This window comes from Hydra viridissima, unplaced genomic scaffold (genome assembly GCF_058129835.1).
Source record: "Hydra viridissima isolate aposymbiotic clone 2 unplaced genomic scaffold, HvirCarnegie_v1 scaffold_5, whole genome shotgun sequence".
NCBI classification, from domain to species: domain Eukaryota; kingdom Metazoa; phylum Cnidaria; class Hydrozoa; order Anthoathecata; family Hydridae; genus Hydra; species Hydra viridissima.
The window spans coordinates 17,974,884-17,995,676 of NW_028324304.1; the positions used below are offsets into that span (position 1 = coordinate 17,974,884).

Sequence of the window (20,793 nt, forward strand, 5' to 3'; positions counted from 1 at the left end):
TTATCCATGTTTGTGTCTTGTTACAAAGTAAATAGATTCAGTCTGATTTATAAGGAACGCTGCCATTCAAAGTAATGCAAGAAATCATTGTCCTGTTTGCCGAGGAGCAACATCAGATTTTATCAAAGTGTTTATTTAAGAACTTTTTTTAGATAATGTATAGCATTATAGATTAATACTTTCATTTAATTAAGAAATTCGATTTAAGAAGATTCGGTTCTAGATGGAGATTCTATATTATTCTACTGAAACAATTTTTAATAATTTAATTTTAAAAATTTAACTCTAAAAAATTCGGTTGCAACAAATGCAACCGTTATTGCATTGAATTGCAACCATTGAATGCAACCGTTATTGCAATAAATATATGCAAAGGAACATTAACAAGGAATATTGATGTTCGATTCTGAATAGTTTTTCAATAAAAAATTCAATTTTATATTTCTATTCTATTTTTATTCGGTTACTCTATATGACACAATGGCATTTACCTTAATCTGATTTCTTGTACCTACCAATAAGTTTGTTGTTCAATTTGATTAATTTTTTAGTTGATAAATTTCTGTCATTATATAGAAAAAAAATGTAGAAATAGAAATTTTAAGTACAAGAAGAATCAACTCTCAAATGGAGAGGAAAAAATCTGAATATAGAAAAGAAGTATCACGATGATTTTCACGACACATAGTTCGGATTGGCACAAACGAAGAAGATACTACCAGTCAGGTCAAGAAAACTTTCTAAGATGTAGCATCGACGTTATTAAGTATATTGTTAACAACGAATAATAGCATAATGGTACCGGCAACATTTATACAATAACCGATATTTATACGAAAAAAACCGAATACTAACACTTTTCATAAAAAGAATCTTACTTACATTTTTTGTTGGAGTTTTTAAAGTTTTTAAAGTTTTTTCATTTAACACAATTCAAATTTTGTTTGATTTGTTTAATTTGTTTAATAATTTGTTTTAATTTGTTCAATTAAATGTAAAAAAAAAATTTGTTTAATTTGAATGTTTAATTCTAAGTATTGCTACACAAAAATTTTGTTTTCGTACGTGTATTTACTTAATGATTATTTACATAATATATAACACATAGTATATAACATGTTTATATATAAAAAAAAACTTCCACAAAAAAAATATTAATAGCACTTATCCAAAATATTCTTGGACTGTAGACGCTTGGAAGTCATACTTAAAAATTGTTCGAAAATGACAGAAACGCTCTAAGATTGAGTAAAAGTACACGAGTTAAGTATATATACATTACCTTTTATACATATTTGAAAAACATGAATATTGTTTCTTTTTCTTTACTTGTACAAATTTAGTGCAAATCTTAAATCTTTACTTGTTAAATTTACTTATCTTTTCAATTTAATTTTTGTGAAAATTTAGACAAACCCTGTCTAATGCTACTACTTGTTATATCTGGAGGTTGTTTTTGTTATAACGAAGTTCACTCTGTGATTGTAATAAATAATTAGTCTATTTTTGAAGACACAACTTTTAAGATTTGAAATAAAATCCCTCAAATATAAATGAAAACTACCTTCCTCTCAGTTGAAAAGCTTTGATGGCGCCGTTGAAAACAGTAAAAAAGCATTTAAAAAGACCAGTCTTCAATTTCAACTTATCTGCATCACAAACAAGGCCCAGTCAACGACAACCACTTTCGCTTTGATTAAATTGATTTTACTTAAATTAGTAAGTCTATGTAACAATTAATAAACTAAGACCAATATTTGCGGCAGTTACACCAACTTACTCAGTAATTAAGTTGGTTTATTATTCATAAGTAACCATCAGTATGACCTTAAAACCATCAGTATGACCTTAAAATCTTTTTGCTTGGATTATGGTGCTTTGTTCGTTGTATATCGAATTTTGAGTTTCTTGTTCATAAAGTCCTTTATCATTAAACGTCTAAGTGACCCAAGATTGGCCACCCCAAATATATATTCGTTTACCTTTCGTTTTATAAGCTGAGATTACAACAAAAAGTTTAAAGTTTAGCTCTTTCAACCAAAGCTTTTGTTTCTCAATCGTCAGCTAACGTTACACTTTGAGAAGTTACTTTAAACAAGCTTTCAAAAATTTGATAAAAAATTTCTTAAAGTTGATCATTAATTTGAGTCGCTGTACAACCATTGCGACATAACTTTATACAACAATCTAATATAATTCCATATAAAGATCTCGCTACCTCCTCTGCATTTTTTCTGTAAAAAGATTTTGCTTGAATCCACTTTAAAAAGTAATCAGCAACGACAATCCAGCTAACACAAAACGTTTAAGAAACGGTCGGGCAGGATCTAAGAACGTTCTAAGAACGTTCTAAGAACGCTTCCAACGTTCTTTGAACGTACTTGAACGTTTTGTGTTAGCTAGGTAAGTATTAGATTTTTGCGTAAATGACGAATAACAAAAAATATAAATAAATTTTTCAATTTTTATATTTTTCAAGATAAAATTACTACTCTAGCAACAGAAACAAGACTCCACCAAGTGTTAAATATCGCAAAAAGCGTAAGTTCGAACCCAAGGTGCTTGTCTGGTTGGCCGCTTCTGACAAAGGTATTTTAAAGCCACTTTTTGTCCCCAGCGGCCTTGCAGTCAATAAAGCCATCTATGAAATTATTTGTATAAAGAGAAGATTAGTGCCGTTCATCAACGCTCATCATGCCAATGGTAATTATATATTTTTACCGGACCTGGCGTCATCGCATTATGCCAAAACCGTGACCAACTGGTATAAGACTCATAACATCAATTTTATCAAAAAAGTTGACGTACTGGAGTGTCGTCCAATAGAAAAATTTTGGGCTATTTTGAAAGGCAAAGTGTATAAGAGTAACTGACAAGCAAAAGACGTGAAGCAACTACAAACCAGAAATAAGGCTTTGCCTGAAAAAAATTGACCTTAACCTTGTATTTCCACATTTTGGGTCAACTCGTGTTAGAGTTGGCCGAATCCGAAGAAATAGACTGGTTGAAGACAAACTTAATTAAAATAAATAAATAACTAAAAACTCTTTTTAATGATAGTTTCAGTAAATCTCAACCATAAAAACGATGCCCATGAAAGTTTGTCCGGATTTTTAGTAAACACCCGTTATGTTGTCAAAACGCCTTTTATTTCTTCTTTCTCTCCATAAATTGAATATATCATCGCAAATAAATAAATCGATCTTATTGAATTGAGACAGAAAAAAAATACGGGTACCATATGTGGTGATCCAAAGCTCTTTTTATGCTTTGGTTTTTAGAATAAAACACTCGTGCTTGTTGAAGCATGCAAAAAAAGTTCATAAATCTCATTAACTTTTGTATCACTTCATCGTTCTTGTCAATGTCAACGAGCTCCAGAATTAGTGCAATTAATAACAGCTCGAACCATTTGTTGTGTTTAAAGGCAGCATCCACATTCATACCACAAGTTTTAGCTGCAAGTTGTGTTAGGTCACTATGTTGTTAAATAATATGGTGGGGACGTGGTTGAGCACTGGAAATAAATTGAATGGATTGAAGAATTTTTGTTGTTAGCATTTTTATTGCATCGAACTTTATCATAGGATTCGATAAGTAATGCATACTATCCCTGAATTTTTTCTCGACGTGAAATTTTTATAATTGGAAGCAGAATTTTATGTACTTTGTCGCTTATTTTGTTGAGCCATTTTTTATAAAGTTACTAAACACAATAAATAGCAAAACAGGGTTCATAGGTACTTCATCCTAATAATTCTGCATTATTTCCAATTCTTAGAAAAACTGCACTACATCACCAGTAATCTCTTTGAAAAGTAAACAAAAAGTAAAAAATAGAGGAAAAATTTTTTTATATTTTTAACAGGTAAAGACCACTGAATAGTAATTCAAACCATTTTTAGAATTACAATACAGCGATCTCTACTGGTCTACCGATTTCTACCAATCACTGAAGAGTAATTCCAAACATCTGTTTTGAATTACTCCTCAGTAATCTCAATTGGTTGAGTATTTTGTACCTCCCTCATCGCCGTGTGAGAAGTATTCTATACCTCTCTGCAGGTTCTACACATCACATACATCCCTTGTAGTGATTTCTATTGGTTTTTATATACCATTGCAATCAAGAAATTAGAAAAAACATCAATTGGCAATAACTTCTTTAGGGAACCAAGCACAATAATAATATTAATAATAAAAAAGAAAACACAACCACAAATAGTGGCCAAACTCACCCATAATTGTTGGTAGCAATTTTGCCAACAAAGTTCATGAAAGTAAAAATAAACGAATTACACGTTTTTTACATTTTTGATATTTTTTTCTTAATCTTTTTTGTTAGTTTTTAATGACTTTTACAGTTTTCAATTTATTGTTTTTATTTTATTTATTTATATTTGTTTTACAGTTTCTTTATTGTTTTTATGAGAAATTTTGTTGAACTTTCGTTGGCCAGTTAAACCCAGTTGATGGTACCAACAAAGTTTATAAATATAAATTTAAACGAGCTCGTTTGAAATCTTGAAAACAAAAAAATAAATGGAAATTTTGGCAAGAAATTTGAATGTTATTATTTGTACAATGAAATCATTAAGATGGGATCTTCTTAAGTTATTTCTGGAACTTCGGCCAACTTCAAAGTTTCATTTTTATGCGCTTAACGCATTGCGTAATTTTTTGTCATATAATAAGTTTCGTTTTTGTTCAGATTACTAAAATTTGATAACGATCAAATTTACTGAACATCCAAATCCCGTTTATTTGAATTTGATTACAATTAAACTTGAAGAATAAAGTAAACAATAAAAATAAATATAAACTAACAAAAATAAATTCGAAAAAATAAATTCCTAGATGTTTCGTTGTTTGTTTTTTTTTATATCAAAGCTACTTTCGTAGAAAATTTTTTTCGCAAAATTCATAATGTATCGAAGGTTAAAGTTTAATAGAATTAACAATGCACTGATTCTATTGTAGCGCTACACCAGTTCGCTCTGACACTTGTTTTCTTTTATGTATGCTCGCACTGAAACCAGTTGTCCGTTATGCTATTATTATCTTTTGTACAGACAAAAATATTTGTGCTAAGAAATCTCTAAATGCAACTTTTGAGAAAAAAGAAAGCAAAAAAAAGAAGCACAAATTTTTATTTCCTTTAATTTGTATTTTTATTACATTTTTAAAAAATTGTAAAAAAACATTAACAAACTTTATTAAAATAGAGCGATACTTGCCACTGAATATTTACTGATCATTCTGACCAAACACTAAACAAACTTTCTTCGTCCCCAATCGCAACACTATCTGGTGTTAATGCTTCACCCTGTGTGTCGAAACCGATAACTTTATTTTCATCATGAAGTAACCTGAATGAGTAATAAGTTGGATTTGATTTATCTAGGACACGTTCAAAGAGCGTTTCTGGATCAATATCATCGATGTTGACGACTAGCTTGACATCACTGTAATCAACGTTTGGTATTTTTGCGCACACTTTATTCTTAGAAATAGCAAGAACCAAGTTGTTTTCAGTGCATTGTATCACGCAAACTGTTTTTTTTTCAACATCGGTGAGGCCAGGATACAATTTAAGTTTAGTAAACTTATCTGTTTCATTTCCGTTGCAGGTGACTTTATGATTAATTTGTAAACAGTGGTCACCTGCTTCTTCTCCAACCTGACATTTTGCGATTATTTGGCAAGGTACCACATTGAGATCAATTTGAGAATCGTCTATAATCGCTCGTAAACCCGCTTTAGACATTTCTTTAATATTTTTCAAGTGTAAATATGTTCTTTTTACTTACTCAAGAAGTAACTTTTCTTCAATGAGAAGTCTTGAACACCTTTTTTATTTTATTTCTCTTAAACTCGTATTGGTTTAAATCAAGCAAAAGACCTTTGAAGAAAAGGAAAGGGCAGACGTTTTATACGAAAGGAGAACAATGACAAGTGAAAATTTTATTTGAGTTTCTGTTTTTTTAAGTAATCTTTAGAAACTAAATCAAAAATGCTGCAAAACTCGTTGAAAATAATAAAGCGAAATCTGAATCTGTTCACTTTTCAAAAATCTAAACCCTACTGAGTTAGCAGGACAGTTTTACTTATCATACTTTAATAATTCGTTGAGTTTAATTCAAAATAGAGACGGTATGATGTAGCGAAATGAGAGCAATTATCATCTATTTTCATTTAAAATATAGACGGTATGGTGTAGCGAAATGAGAGCAATTACCATCTATTTTCATGTAAAATAGAGACGGTATGGTGTAGCGAAATGAGAGCATGTACCATCTATTTTCATGTAAAATAGAGACGGTATGGTGTAGTGAAATGAGAGCAATTACCATCTATTTTCATGTAAAATAGAGACGGTATGGTGTAGCGAAATGAGAGCTATTACCATCTATTTTCATGTAAAATAGAGGCGGTATGGTGTAGCGAAATGAGAGCAATTACCATCTGTTTTCATGTAAAATAGAAGCGGTATGGTGTAGCGAAATGAGAGTTATTACCATCTATTTTCATGTAAAATAGAGACGGTATGGTGTAGCGAAATGAGAGCATGTAGCATCTATTTTCATGTAAAATAGAGACGGTATGGTGTAGCGAAATGAGAGCAATTACCATCTATTTTCATGTAAAATAGAGACGGTATGGTGTAGCGAAATGAAAGCAATTACCATCTATTACGTTAAAAATAATTTATTTTAAAGTAAAAGTTTAAAGCAAACATAGCCTTTTCTATGTAGATATAAATTTTTTTAAACTTTTAGAATGACAATGTTCTAAATTATGCATACATTTAAGGGACGTCATATTTTTTCTGGCAAGACAAAAAAAAACTTGTTGTGCCAAGAATAGCGGAGCTGTTGAACTTTGCTGTGAGTGGTTTGTATAAAAGTAATATGTAAAAATTCTGGTTTGATTGCTCATATCAATCAACTTTCTTCCTTTAAAAACCCACCCCCTACAATATGCAAGTCATTTATGCAACTCAATTAAAAAACAGTCTAGTGAAAAATAGTTTACAAAGAGCAGTTATCTACATTTATATATTCGCATGCACCACAAACAAAGTCCTGTCAAAAACGCCTTCTTTAAACCTTCTAAAACCAAATCGCGCCTACGTGACTTCTAGAACTTATTAAACTTAAACAAAAGTTTAAGCTTTTAATTTATTTAGTGATAGATTTAAAATTCTTCTTTAAAAAAGTACATCAAAGTTTGACTCAAATATTAAATGCTTAACTTGCTTTGTGGCGTATATTCAGAAAAAGGTCTACGTAAATACTATTACTCATTTTTAAAACCTTCGGAATTTCAACTGTTGATAGGTTTACTTAGGAACATGAGCAAATTTGTTCAACTAGCTGCAATGATTCAAAAGTGAAAATCTTTGCAAGATCAACTTTTTGTTTACAGAATAAGTTTTGCTGAAAAAAGTTCAAAAATGAGTTTATAAAACATAAAATAAATAATCTGACCTCCAATTATTCCAATTGTTAAAAACAAACCGGGAAACAAGAAAACTACCCAATTAGGTAGATGTACAGACCTTTTTACAATACTTTATCATACAGCAGTTATTATTATTTTGCGAAGTTTAAACTTCTTTTTTTATTATTTATTAATAATTAACTTAAAAAAGGAATAAAAAACTGAAATTAAGAAATAAACGCTAACAAAAAAATAGAAAAGAGCATTTGCAATTATAAAATACTTTCGGAAAAATATCTGAAGATAGTTTAAATTCTTCTGTCAATTACTCTTAGAAGGAGAAAATTCTTCAAGACTCAAAGTTTTACCTAAAAAAGATAACTAATAAGCGTGAGGGATGTTTAATATATCTAAAGATGATCTCTTTTTAGCAAGAAAGATGTTTAGACTTTAGTAGAAAAGCCTTAGTCTACCTCAACCTTGTGACCTTTTAAAAAAAGATGTGACTGTATGTAACTGAAGTATGTTTGAAACATCAAGCTTGATAATTCAGGCTGTTTTATGTTATCTTTCAAAATGCTTTTAGAACCGTCTGGCTCGGCTATTGGAGCTCTTGAAAGTCCGACTTGTACAGGATAAAAGAAAGCAAGATCTAATGATTCAAATATTTGTTATGTAATACTGTTACGTAATATTGTTATGTAATAAAAAAAAAAACATAATAAATTTGAGATATATTGATATATTCTTTGATTATCAAAATTAGGACGGATGATTGTTTGAGAGTTTCTGATCATAGTTTAAGAAGTAATATTAAATACCACATGGAAAGAGTGGTGAACTACATTGAAAGAGCGGGGATGAAATTGCTGTAATAACTAGTGGGTGCAATTACATACAAAAAAATATCAAAACTGATTATTCTCTCGCAGAATGCTCACAATTTAATCTTGTGACCACCATGATGGCATGAAAAAGAATTAAACACTTTTTTACAATTGTCCGAATATTGTTTTGTTTGTCTTTAGAAAAACGCGTCGGAAAGTGTTGTGTGAAATATGACCAGATGTCAGGATAACAAAAGAATGTTTGACATGGAATCATTCGGTGTATTGCTTCAAAAAGCGGTTTCACTAACTACGACAAATGAGTGCACTACTTCAATAGACTGCTTAATAAATGCGTGTAAACTTGAATCTGGTCAACAAACATCAAAAGTTGTTAGGGATCTTAAATGATCTTCACAAAGTCCAGGCTTAATTCCTATCGAACAATAATAGGAACATTTCTGCGGGCAAAATCATGGAATAAAACCTTCAAATAAGCTTTCTATATTATTTAAGATGCTTGCAAAAACACCAAATATGATATCATGACTAAATTTTCTGATTCAATGCCAGCTCGTTATCAAGTAATTTATGCTATGCCACATGATATCAAACATAAGTTAAATATAAGTACTTAAAAAGATTAAACAGGATTAATTATAATTTGCGTTTTTGTAGATATCATTAACAATAATTGCATTTTTATTGTTGTAAAAGTGCTTAAAACTATTTGAGTTAACATGAAGTTTTGGACTTCGGTTTTTATGTTGAAAAGAAAAACTTTTTTAAAATTAACATCTCATGTTAGTTACAGCGGCTTTAACAGTATAGTGTGAGGAGGGAGAAAAGTTACCAACAATAACGAAGAAAAGTCGTACACAGAGACTTATACTATATACACGGGTCGTACTCAGAGACTTATCGTCATATAAATAAATGATGAATGAGTAACCGTAAATAAAAAAAAAGACTATAAAAAGCTTAAAAAAGTGGAGAGAGATGAGAGAGAAGGGGAAGAAGAAGAAGAAGGAGGAGGAGGAGGAGAAGAAGAGATGGAGTAGAAGATGGATAGAAGAAGAAAAGAGTTTTAAGGATTTTATAGACTTTAAGAGTAAAGATTTTTAAGAATTTTAAAGAAGATTGTATGAGAAAAGATAGTTAAGAGTTTTAAAAAGATTTTAAGAGCAAAGAATTTTAAAAGATTATATGAGAAAAGAGCTTTTAAGAGATTATATGAGAAAAGAGCTTTTAAGAGATTATATGAGAAAAGAGCTTTTAAGAGATTATATGAGAAAAGAGCTTTTAAGAGATTATATGAGAAAAGAGCTTTTAAGAGATTATATGAGAAAAGAGCTTTTAAGAGATTATATGAGAAAAGAGCTTTTAAGAGATTATATGAGAAAAGAGCTTTTAAGAGATTATATGAGAAAAGAGCTTTTAAGAGATTATATGAGAAAAGAGCTTTTAAGAGATTATATGAGAAAAGAGCTTTTAAGAGATTATATGAGAAAAGAGCTTTTAAGAGATTATATGAGAAAAGAGCTTTTAAGAGATTATATGAGAAAAGAGCTTTTAAGAGATTTTAGAGAAGATATGATGGAAATATTTATTAAGAAGAATAATTAAAAAAAAAAAAAAAATAAGCTGTAAGTATTTTATTTGCTTTAAGCTAATGTTATTATTACTTATTACTATAATTTTGTTTAAACAAGGTGGAAATTTACTGGAAAAAATAATAAATACAGAAATGGTTAATTTGAACGTATTTTTGAAAAAATCAAAAAAATTCGATGTTTATAAAATAAATATATAACAAAAATAATTAAAAACAATTAAGAACAAAAACAAACTTTTCTTTTTTTCTGAAAAAGGTATATCAAACACTTAACACATTATAAGCGGGTAGCGAAATAGACTAAAGTATAATATAATAGACTATTATATTATACTAATTTAGTCTATTATATTATACTAATAGTATAATATAATAGACTAAACAGGTGTGCGTAGCGGGCAAAAATTCGCATAAAACTACGCGTTTGAAATCTAATATGTGGTTCATAAAATAGATGAACTGATGTATACAAAAACATATTTTAATAAAAATTAATGAAACTGCAACAATTTTTTATAATAGTATAATATAATATATTGCTAATAGTATAATAAAATATTTACAATTTATTTAAACTAATTAATTTCTAAAAACTGTTTTTAAAAATTACGAGCTAGTCTTATCAGTTTCATATGTAAACCAATCGAGTAAAATTACTTTGTGCCACTTTTAAAGTAAATTCATTCAATCGGGTAAAAATACCCGACCCGCTATTAGACAGCAGTCCGCAAAGCAGGCATTTTTACCCGCCCCGCTTGTAATGTGTTAATATATTATTTACAAAAATTGCCTAATATTTTGTTGCATGTCCTTTATTTTTTTTAACTTTGATTAAACTTTTGGGCATGCTGTAGACCAAATTATGGCATGTTGATAGTGGAAAAGCGAACCATGATGTTTTCACAGCCTTCCACAGATCCCTTTTGTTCGAAAGCTTTTGTTTTGCAACACCATCCTTTAAAATTTTTCATAAATTTTCTATTGGATTTAAATCTTGCAATTGTGCTGGCCAGTCTTATACCATTACTTTGGAACCATCTCTTTTTGGTAGAAGCTGTATGTTTTGGATCGTTATCTTGTTAAAATATCCAGAGCAGCGGCATGTTATCCTCAGCATAAGGAAGCATTATTTCTTCAAGTATATTAGTATAAATCATTCAGTATGAACATTCATTGCGTCTGTTATTAAATAAATAGGACCAATACCAGATGACGAGAAACATCCACAAACCATAATCCTTCCACCACCAAATTTAAGTGTTTTTTTAGTGTAATGTGGGTCAAACTCTTTATTTGGTGGTCTGCGGACAAACTGCTAACCATCTGATCCAAAGATATTAAATTTAGATTCATCTATCCAGAAAACTGTGCCTCATTTCTTATTTGTCCATGTAGAATATTTATGACAAAACTCTTTTCTGGCTTTTACATGACGTTTTTTCAATAAAGGCACACTTCTTGGTGATCTTGAAAACAAATTAGCTTCAACTAAACGTCCTCTAATTGTTCGTGCTGTTACATTTAACTTTAAATTTTTTTAATGATGTTGCTGGAGATAAATAGATCGTTTTTAGCTTCACAAGTAATTAATTTAACTTCTCTGTAATTTGTTATTATTATAATAATGTAATTTATTATTATTAAGTAGCGTAGGAAGGTCATATCAGTTTATGGGGGAGTGACTAAAGCAGCCAGGGTTGGAGATTTGAAGGGAAGGGTGAGGGAAGTGACCCTCCTCTTAAATAAATATGGGGGAAGAGGCTATTACCCCCTCTAAATCCTCTTCCTACGAGTTATTAATAATAACCGGAGTCAAACACATATTTGAAAAGAAATAACAGTTGAAAATTAAAGAAAATAAAAAAATTAATTATAACCATATTTATTATTTTTTCCGTATTTATTATTTTTTCCGTATTTATTATTTTTTCCGTATTTATTATTTTTTCCGTATTTATTATTTTTTCCGTATTTATTATTTTTTCCGTATTTATTATTTTTTCCGTATTTATTATTTTTTCCGTATTTATTATTTTTTCCGTATTTATTATTTTTTCCGTATTTATTATTTTTTCCGTATTTATTATTTTTTCCGTATTTATTATTTTTTCCGTATTTATTATTTTTTCCGTATTTATTATTTTTTCCGGCTTTAAACAAAATTGTAACATGAGAAAAATTCAAAAAAAAATCATAATTTTTTTCAAAAATATAGTTTTTAGCAACAAAGTTTATAAAAATATAAAAATTAATATCAGTTAACATCAATTGCTGTGAATAAAACGATTTTTTCTAAATGTTTAGATGTATTTATTATTTTTTCCACCACTGTATAATCTTTTTGAATCCCTTTTTTCTTATCATTGTTATCATTATTAGAAACTCAAAAAGTTGCTAAAAATAATCATTTTACAAGACAAAGTAATCATTCATCAAAATTTGTTTCTTTAATTGGACAAAATATGTGGGAAATGATGTTTAATTGAATTTTTTTTACAATTTGGAACTTTGACTTGATCATTTTAGTGGTTTATCATATCCAAAAATTTAGAATTTATAAGGAATAAGTTTTCATCAGGAAAATGGGAAGACCAAGGAATTGCACTTTCAGGTTACCTAATAATGAATAATAAAGTTATCAGTTTTGACAAAGATGGTATTGCATCATCACCATACTGGTAGAAGTTCAGCGTTTTTGATAAAACCCTTTAACTTTATATCGAGCATGATGATAAGATGACACCTTTAAATCTCTCTCGAAGGAATTTTTTAACGTTTCTTCAGCCCCTCCATTTCAACCAGATTTTACTTTTTGCATGATCAACTTAAGCCGACATGTTTAATGCTAACCAATAAAGTGTCATTATTAAAGACGAAACCATCCTAGTATATATAACAAAAAAAAAAAAAAAAAAATTGCATTCTTAAACAAAATGTTTTTGAACGAAAGATTGATTAACAATAAGTTTTTGTAAAAAATAACATGGAAAGCAAAAGTTTAAGTTTTTAATTTATTTAGTGAAAATTAAAATTAACACTTTAATAATTAGATCAAAGTTTGCCTCAAATATTAAATACTTAACTTCATTTGTGGCGTGATTTATGGAGAAAAAGGTCTACGTAAATTCTAAAAGTTATCTTTAAAACCTTGGAACTTCAACTGTTGATATGTTTACTTAGGAACGCGAGCAGATTTGTTCAACTAGCTGCTATGATTCAAAAGTGAAATTCTTTGCCAGATCAACTTTTTACAATACTTTATCATACAACGGTAATCATTATTTTGCGAAGCTGAAAATTTTTTTTTTTTTATTATAAATTAATGATTAACTTAAAAAAGGAATAAAAAACTGAAATTAAGAAAGAAACGCTGAAAAAAAAAAAAAAAAAAAGAGAGAGAATTTGCAATTATAAAATACTTTCGGAAAAATATCTGAAGATATCAGGATAATAATGAGAGAATGTTTGACATGGAATCATTTGGTGTATCGCTTCAAAAAGCGCTACTTTTGAGCGCTACTTGTTTACATTTTAATGATATATATTCTTTGTGAAACCCTTTTTTCTTATCATCATTATCATTATTAGAAACTCAAAAAGTTATTAAAAATAATCTTTTTACAAGACAAAGAAATCATTCGTCAAAATTCGTTTCTTTAATTGGACAAGATATGTCGGAAATGATGTTTAACTGAATTTTTTTTACAATTTAGTACTTTAACTTGATCATTTTAGTGGTTTATCACATCCAAAATTTAGAATTTAAAAGGAATAAGTATTCATCAGAAAAATGGGAAGACCAAGGAATTGCACTTTCAGGTTACCTAATAATGAATAATAAAGTTAACAGTTTTGAAAAAGATGGTATTGCATCAACACCATACTGGTAGAAGTTCAGCGTTTTTGATACGACGCTTTAACTTTATATTGAGCATTATGATAAGATAACACCTTTAAATCTCTCGAAGGAGGAATTTTTGAATGTTTCTTCAGCCCCTCCATTTCAACCAGATTTCACTTTTTGCATGATCAACTTGGCCCAACATGTTTATTACTAACCAGTAAAGTTTCTTTATTAAAGACGAAACCATCCTAGTATATATAACAAAAAAAAAAAAAAAAATTTGCATTCTTACACAAAATGTTTTTGAACGAAAGATTGATTAACACTAAGTTTTTGTAAAAAATAACATTAATTTACATTATTCAAAAAGAAATTTGAAAACATGATTGTTTTTTATGCTCAATTCCTTTTTGTAAATCTATAAAAAATTGTCTATGATTATTATTCGCTTGTGATGATTCAAAAGCTATGAGCTTTAGCATTGTCAATGTTAGTTTTAAAAAATAAAACGTTAAAAAATATGAATTTTTTAAAAGTACAATGCATCACTCTGCCGCCAGATCTTTTTCAACTTATTTTACAAAATATTGGGATTATTTAAGTATAAAGGAAAAAGTAAATAGATATCTCGCACTTTTCTTCAATTTGCTGAAAACTTAACATGGAGATAATCAGATATAAATAAAGTTAATTAAAATAAAATAAATTGTTATTTAAAACGCTCCAGATTTGTAAAAAGGGTCAGGTTCTTTTACTTTTTCTTTACCCAAGAATCTTTTCTTAGTTTCAGCTTTCTTGCTTTGCTTTCGTTTGTGTATTTTATATTTTAACACTGTGTAGCTTCTATCATGAACCGTCTATTACTTACACCTAAAATTTAAACAGCCTCATGGCTCCTTGAAATCCATGTGCGTTTAGAACTCGTATTGATGTTTTTTTCCCATTTTCACAAAATTTTACATATCGAGCTAGAGTCAGAGGTGCATTTCTAAATATTCCTCTTGCTTTCTTATATTCTCACCTGAAAATACACTTTGAAAGGCTTCTATATATATTTTTTTTCACACGAACGCCTGGTAGTTGTGCATGCCTCTTATTGACTATTTTTGTAAATCTATACAATTAGAGTCAAATAGATTACAATTAATTTTAAAATCAATCTATTTGATTTAATTGTTAGCTAAGAATGATTTTAAAAAGTTCTACTTTCCACTAAAATCATTATCAAAGCTCGCAATCTTTAAGAAGTGATGCAAAATATCTTGTCCCCAGGACGGTTGGAACAGCTTTAAACCTCATTTTCTTGTGTCCAATCTCTTCTTGTTTGAAGTAAAAAAAAATTTTATTACATTTTCAAGATAGAGTAAATCGTAATTTGCTATTAGTATTTTAGATTGGTCAAGAGATTGATCACGAGACTCACCTAAAAAGCAGTAAGTTTTTGTTACCTCCGGTTAGTATACTTTAACATTATTATCAACATAATATTAGATAACATACATGAATCCAGAATCATGTTTCGCATGAACTAAGCTAAATCAATTGAAACTTGTTTTCAGTTTTAAAGTGTATCACTGTTGGATGTCGGTATTAATTGATGTTAAATTTTTATAAAACTTTGATGAAATACAACATTTTAAACACGCTTTGAGTTGTTCTTTTCGAAGATCCATAGAATTGTTGAATTAACAACCGCAGACATCTTTCTCTGCAGCTACAAAGGATGTAAGATTGAAAAAGTAGATTGAGGTAGGCATCTACCTCAATCAGTTTTCTTGAACTTACCCTAACACTTTGATAAAAAATTTTTTCTCAAATTTGTTTTTTTTGTCATTCTTTCTGTCGTTTTATAGAAGACAAATGTATGAGAAGAAACTTTAAGGACAAAAGAATAAAATCTTAGAAGGAGAAGTTTATCAATATTTTGATGGTTTAGACCCTCCAGTCTACTAGGAAACTCAAGTAGAAGAGCCTCCTCAAGTAAACTATTATCGTTTCTAACTCTTGAATGATAGGAGTTAAATGCATTCTTTTCAAGATGAATATAAGCAATCAACTATTATTCATTACTTTGTACGCAAGTTCTATTTTTAAAGTTTAATTCAGATAGTAGGCCGCCATAACATGCAAATATTGGTTTTTGATTTTTGAAAGCATGATTCAATTATTACAACAGTTCAAAACATTTTTGCGAATATTGTTCTAAGGCGCTCAAATAATACGTGTAATCAAAGATAAAAATATAACGTGTAATCAAAGATAAAAAAATAACGTGTAATTAAAGATTTCCTTTAAAAAATATAAGGACCAAAGTAAAACATCAGCAAAAAGTTCAAACGAAACCGATGCACATCATACAATAGTTCTGCATCATCTAAATCATACAATAGTTCTGCATCATCCAAATCATACAATAGTTCTGCATCATCCAAATCATCAATGACAGTTAACGAGGTTTTTAAAATTCATTAGAAATTGCGAAATTCCTAAAAAACTAGACTGCGCAATTGCTCACTTTATAAAACAAAAAATGGTTAAAAACAAATCACATTCTTTTGAACTCAATTCTAAAGGGTCTAGTGTAAGATATAATTATTTAAAAATTTACTTTCAAAAAGTAGTAAATTAAATATTTGCATGTAATCAAAAGATAAAACATTTGTTATTAACAGGCTATTACAATGAAAACTGAAAAAAAAGGAACATTACAAATGATGAAATAAATATCTAACTTAATAGGTTGTCATTGTTGCTTATTTTGCGAAATCACAACAATTGAAATGCAATTGAATGCCGATCATCAAAGTTCTTCTCATTATAGGAAACTCACCCCGCCGTCCTTTTAGGGTTAATCGAATATACATTTAAATGTGAAAAACTTCGTTGAAACTCCCATTCTCTCGAATGGTTTGAAGAAGTTTCGTTGCCGGCATTTTTGTTTCATCTAACTTTATTCTGGGATTTTTTTTTATTATTGGAAATATAACTTGTAGTACTTTGCCATTAATTGTGTTTAGGAATTTTTTAAAAAGTGATTCAACGCAATAAATGGCAAAGCTTGGTTCACAAGTTCTTCAGGTTAATTATCCTGTACTATTTTTTTTCTTTTAAAAAAGTCCACTACTTCACCTGTACTCTCTCTTTGAAAAGTAAACAAAAAAAGTAGTAATAAAAAAAGCTTTTTATTTTCTTAACAAATCTGAAAAGACTACAATACGCAAACAATTTCTTAAATTATCTTAGCACAATAACAAAACAAAACATTTTCAGGAAACCATGTTTGCAAATAGTGGCCAGTCAACCCAGTTGGTGGTAGCAATTTTCATTTTTTAATTTTTATTCAATTATTTCATTTTTATTGACTTTTATAGCTTTTAAGATCCGTTTTAAAATTTTTAAAAGAAATTTTGTGGTGATTTTGTGGTCCAGTTAACCCAAAAAATTGATGACCAAGAAAATTAAGCAAAGTAAACTTAAATGAGCTCTTTTATTTTGGAATTAGAAAAGGAATGTAAATCATAGAAAAGTTTTAAATACTACAATTATTATCATTTGCATAATGACATCATTCAGATGCGATATCTTTAAGTCATTTCTGGAATTTCTTTTGAAGGAAAAAAAATCTTTTTTTGGAAAACTCATTTGACAGAAAATTAAAAAAATGTGCGTAATGCATTTCGTAGTTTTTCATATCTGTGAAACGCTCCATTCGGCTGTAAGTCCAACTGGTAAATTAGGAGGAACTGAGTAAATGTTTGCGCTGTCCGGTTTTAAAATTTAATGTTCGGCTTGAGTTTGTCAGTTTTCAAAATATTTGAAAAGTTTGATTACAATTAAACTTGCTGAAAATCTTAACTAAATGGTAAAAAAAAAACAAAAAAAAAAACGAACAATTATCCTGTTTAAAGCTTAGGCAAGAAAAAAAAATTTTTTGTCTTTTTTTCATTAATTTTTTTGCAAAATTCGAAATACGGCGTAGGCTAAAGTAATATGGAATTAATCCCAGTTTGCACTGACGCTGGTTTCCTGTTACACAATGTCTTTCTGACCTTTGTTTGCTTTTATATCTGTTCGTACAAAAACTAGTTATCCGTTATGCAATCATGATCTTTTATAAGATTTTTTTACAGACGAATTTTTTTATTGTAAAAAATCTCTATATGCGATTTGTGCGAACACTTACTAAAGTCCATTTCTCATTCAACCACAATTATTGACAAAAGAATTTCAAAAATAAAGAAACAAATGTGAAATAAAAAACTCTTAAATTAGTTTTCCTTTGATAAAATCAACCAAGCCTTCAACTTTGAACTTTATGGCTTAGTGGAGAAAAACTTTGCTGATATTAGTGTTCGAAAACAAGAACTTTGCTATGATCTTCTCAGACACAAGTATCAGATTGAGTGAAATAGCCATTTCTTAATTTGTCTAGAGAGTGAAAAAAATATTTTAGAGGCACTACTTTTATTTCTTTTAATATGATTATAATTCTGATTTGCTTTAAACAGTATTCTATTTGTTGTCCAAAAAGCAAATGAAACTTTGATGTCCATTTGACTAGCATTTTTAGTGGAATTTTTAAACTTTCATATTTTTTTAGGCAAAATATTAACATTTAAAAGTTAATATAAAACCAAATTATCATATTTTATCATACTGTAGCCATTATAACCAGTATTACAAAAACAATGATCAAAAAGTGGAAACCTTTTTACACTACCAATCATAAAACTTAAAAAATAGGTAGCTTTTTTACATGACTTGTTTTTTGAGTCAAATAAAAGTCAAAAACCATTTTTAGGAATAATATATTTTTTCAACTTGAATAGAAAAAATCAAAGTTATATATGTAAATGTGTATACTTTATGCCATACTGATTCATGTTACTGGATTGATTCATTTTACTTGATTGGAAGGTTGGAAGGTTATAATAACAATAAACAATGTGTAATTACAGAAGAAAAGTCTATTAGTTATGTCACTTGTTTATTTGTGTCTTTGTTAGGAAGTATAATGCCCGTTTTAAAATGAATAAGGTTTTCTTATCACGATTACAACGTACAATAGAGTTTTTTTAATTTGAATACTTTAAGCGTTTTTTCATCAAAAAAATTATATTAGAATATTAATAATAATACGATAAAAAGTCTCATAAAATATTCTAAAATGATAAAATTTTTGTAGCTAAACTTTTATTGATCATCTTGGACCTAATTAAAGGTTTGCCAAACACTAAACAAACTTTTTTCGTCCCCCATCACAACACTGTCTGGTGTTAATGCTTCACCATCTGCGTTGAAACCGATAACTTTTTTTTCATCATTACGCAACCTGAAAGAATAATGACTTGGATCTAATTTATCTGGGACACGTTCGAAGAGCGTTTCTGGATCGATATCATCAATGTTAAGTTTTAGATTTGGATTACTGTAATCAACGTTAGCTTTTTTTGGGCACACTTTGTTTCCAGAAACAGCAAGAACCAAGTTGTTTGCAGTGGATTGTATCACGCAAACTGTTTTCTTTTCACCACTGATGAAACCTGGATAAACTTTAAATACAGAATAATTATCGCTAATGAATCCGTTGCACGTGACAGTATCTTTTATTTGTAAACAGTGGTCACCTGCATCTGCCTCCTGAAGTTTTGCGTATATTCTGCAAGGTACTACATTGAGATCAACTTGAGCGTCGTCAATAATTGCTCGTAAACCTGCTTCAGACATTACTTTAATATTTTTCAAACATAAATATTAGTTTATGTTAATAAGTTTAAGTGCTCAAAATTATTACGAAAATTTACTTCAATGAGACAACATTAAAATTTTTCTTGCATTAAAACTTAGTCTTGCATTAATACTTAAACAAAACAGTTTTATTCACCTATTTATTTAAGACCCTCTCTTAAACAAATTTCACTTTTCATGAAGTGAGGAAGTTTTGAAAAAGTGCACGTTTTATACTTAAGGAGAACAATGACAAGTGAAAAGTTTATTTGAGTGTCTGTTATTTTAAGTAATCTCTTGCAAATAATCTCTTAAATGTAAAGCAAAAAAAAGCTCCAAGTTTATTCAAAATAATAAAGTGAAATCTGAATCCGTTCACGTTTCAAAATTGTTGACCACTACTGAGTTAGACGGACAGATTTAATTAAAATACTTCATTATTTCATTGAGTTGAAAGACTTTTGCTTCGCATATCGTATTTTCATATAATATAGAGAAATAGAAACAAGAATATAAAAAACGATCAGATACGCAGAAAACAAAACAAATTAACCATTCTTGACCGATCGTCAGGAGTGGTTAATTTGTTTTGTTTTCTGCGTATCTGATCGTTTTTTATATTCTTATAAAAAACGATCAGATACGCAGAAAACAAATTAACCATATAAACAAATTAACCATTCTTGACCGATCGTCAAGATTTTTTCTGATAAATGACTTCTGCATACTGCTAATTAAGAGAGTATTTTCAAAAACCATTTAAATTGATTGTATCACGACAAGTATTAAATTTTAATTTGAGTAAGATTGAACAACAAGAATTGTAATTGATTAAAGTTATTATTACTATTATTATTATTATTATTTTTATTATTATTATTATTATTATTATTATTATTATTATTATTATTATTATTATTTTTATTATTATTATTATTTTTATTATTATAATTATTATTATTATTATTATTATTATTATTATTATTATTATTATTATTATTATTATTATTATTATTATTATTATTATTATTAGTATTATTATTATTATTATTAGTATTATTGTTATTATTATTATTATTACTATTATTATTATTATTATTATTATTATTATTATTATTATTATTATTATTATTATTATTATTATTATTATTATTATTATTATTATTATTATTATTATTATTATTATTATTATTATTATTGTTATTTTTGTTATTATGATTATTATTATTATTATCATTTTTATTTATATTATTGTTATTATATATGCATATAACATACATATAATACAATATAATATAATTCAGGTCTATGTTTTTATACGATTCTTAAGCATAAAA

General features: G+C 28.3%; 1 protein-coding gene across 1 annotated transcript; it reads right to left on the minus strand.

The window, feature by feature from the left end:
- Positions 1-18,703: 18,703 nt before the first annotated feature.
- On the minus strand, positions 18,704-19,678 carry LOC149889104 (uncharacterized). Its single transcript, XM_090088196.1, has 2 exons — positions 19,357-19,678; positions 18,704-19,281 (listed from the first exon to the last, which is right to left on the minus strand). The coding sequence occupies exons 1-2, from the start codon at positions 19,454-19,456 to the stop codon at positions 18,941-18,943; spliced, it is 441 nt and encodes a 146-aa protein (XP_089944322.1). The 5' UTR covers positions 19,457-19,678; the 3' UTR covers positions 18,704-18,940.
- Between the last annotated feature and the right edge of the window lie 1,115 nt (positions 19,679-20,793).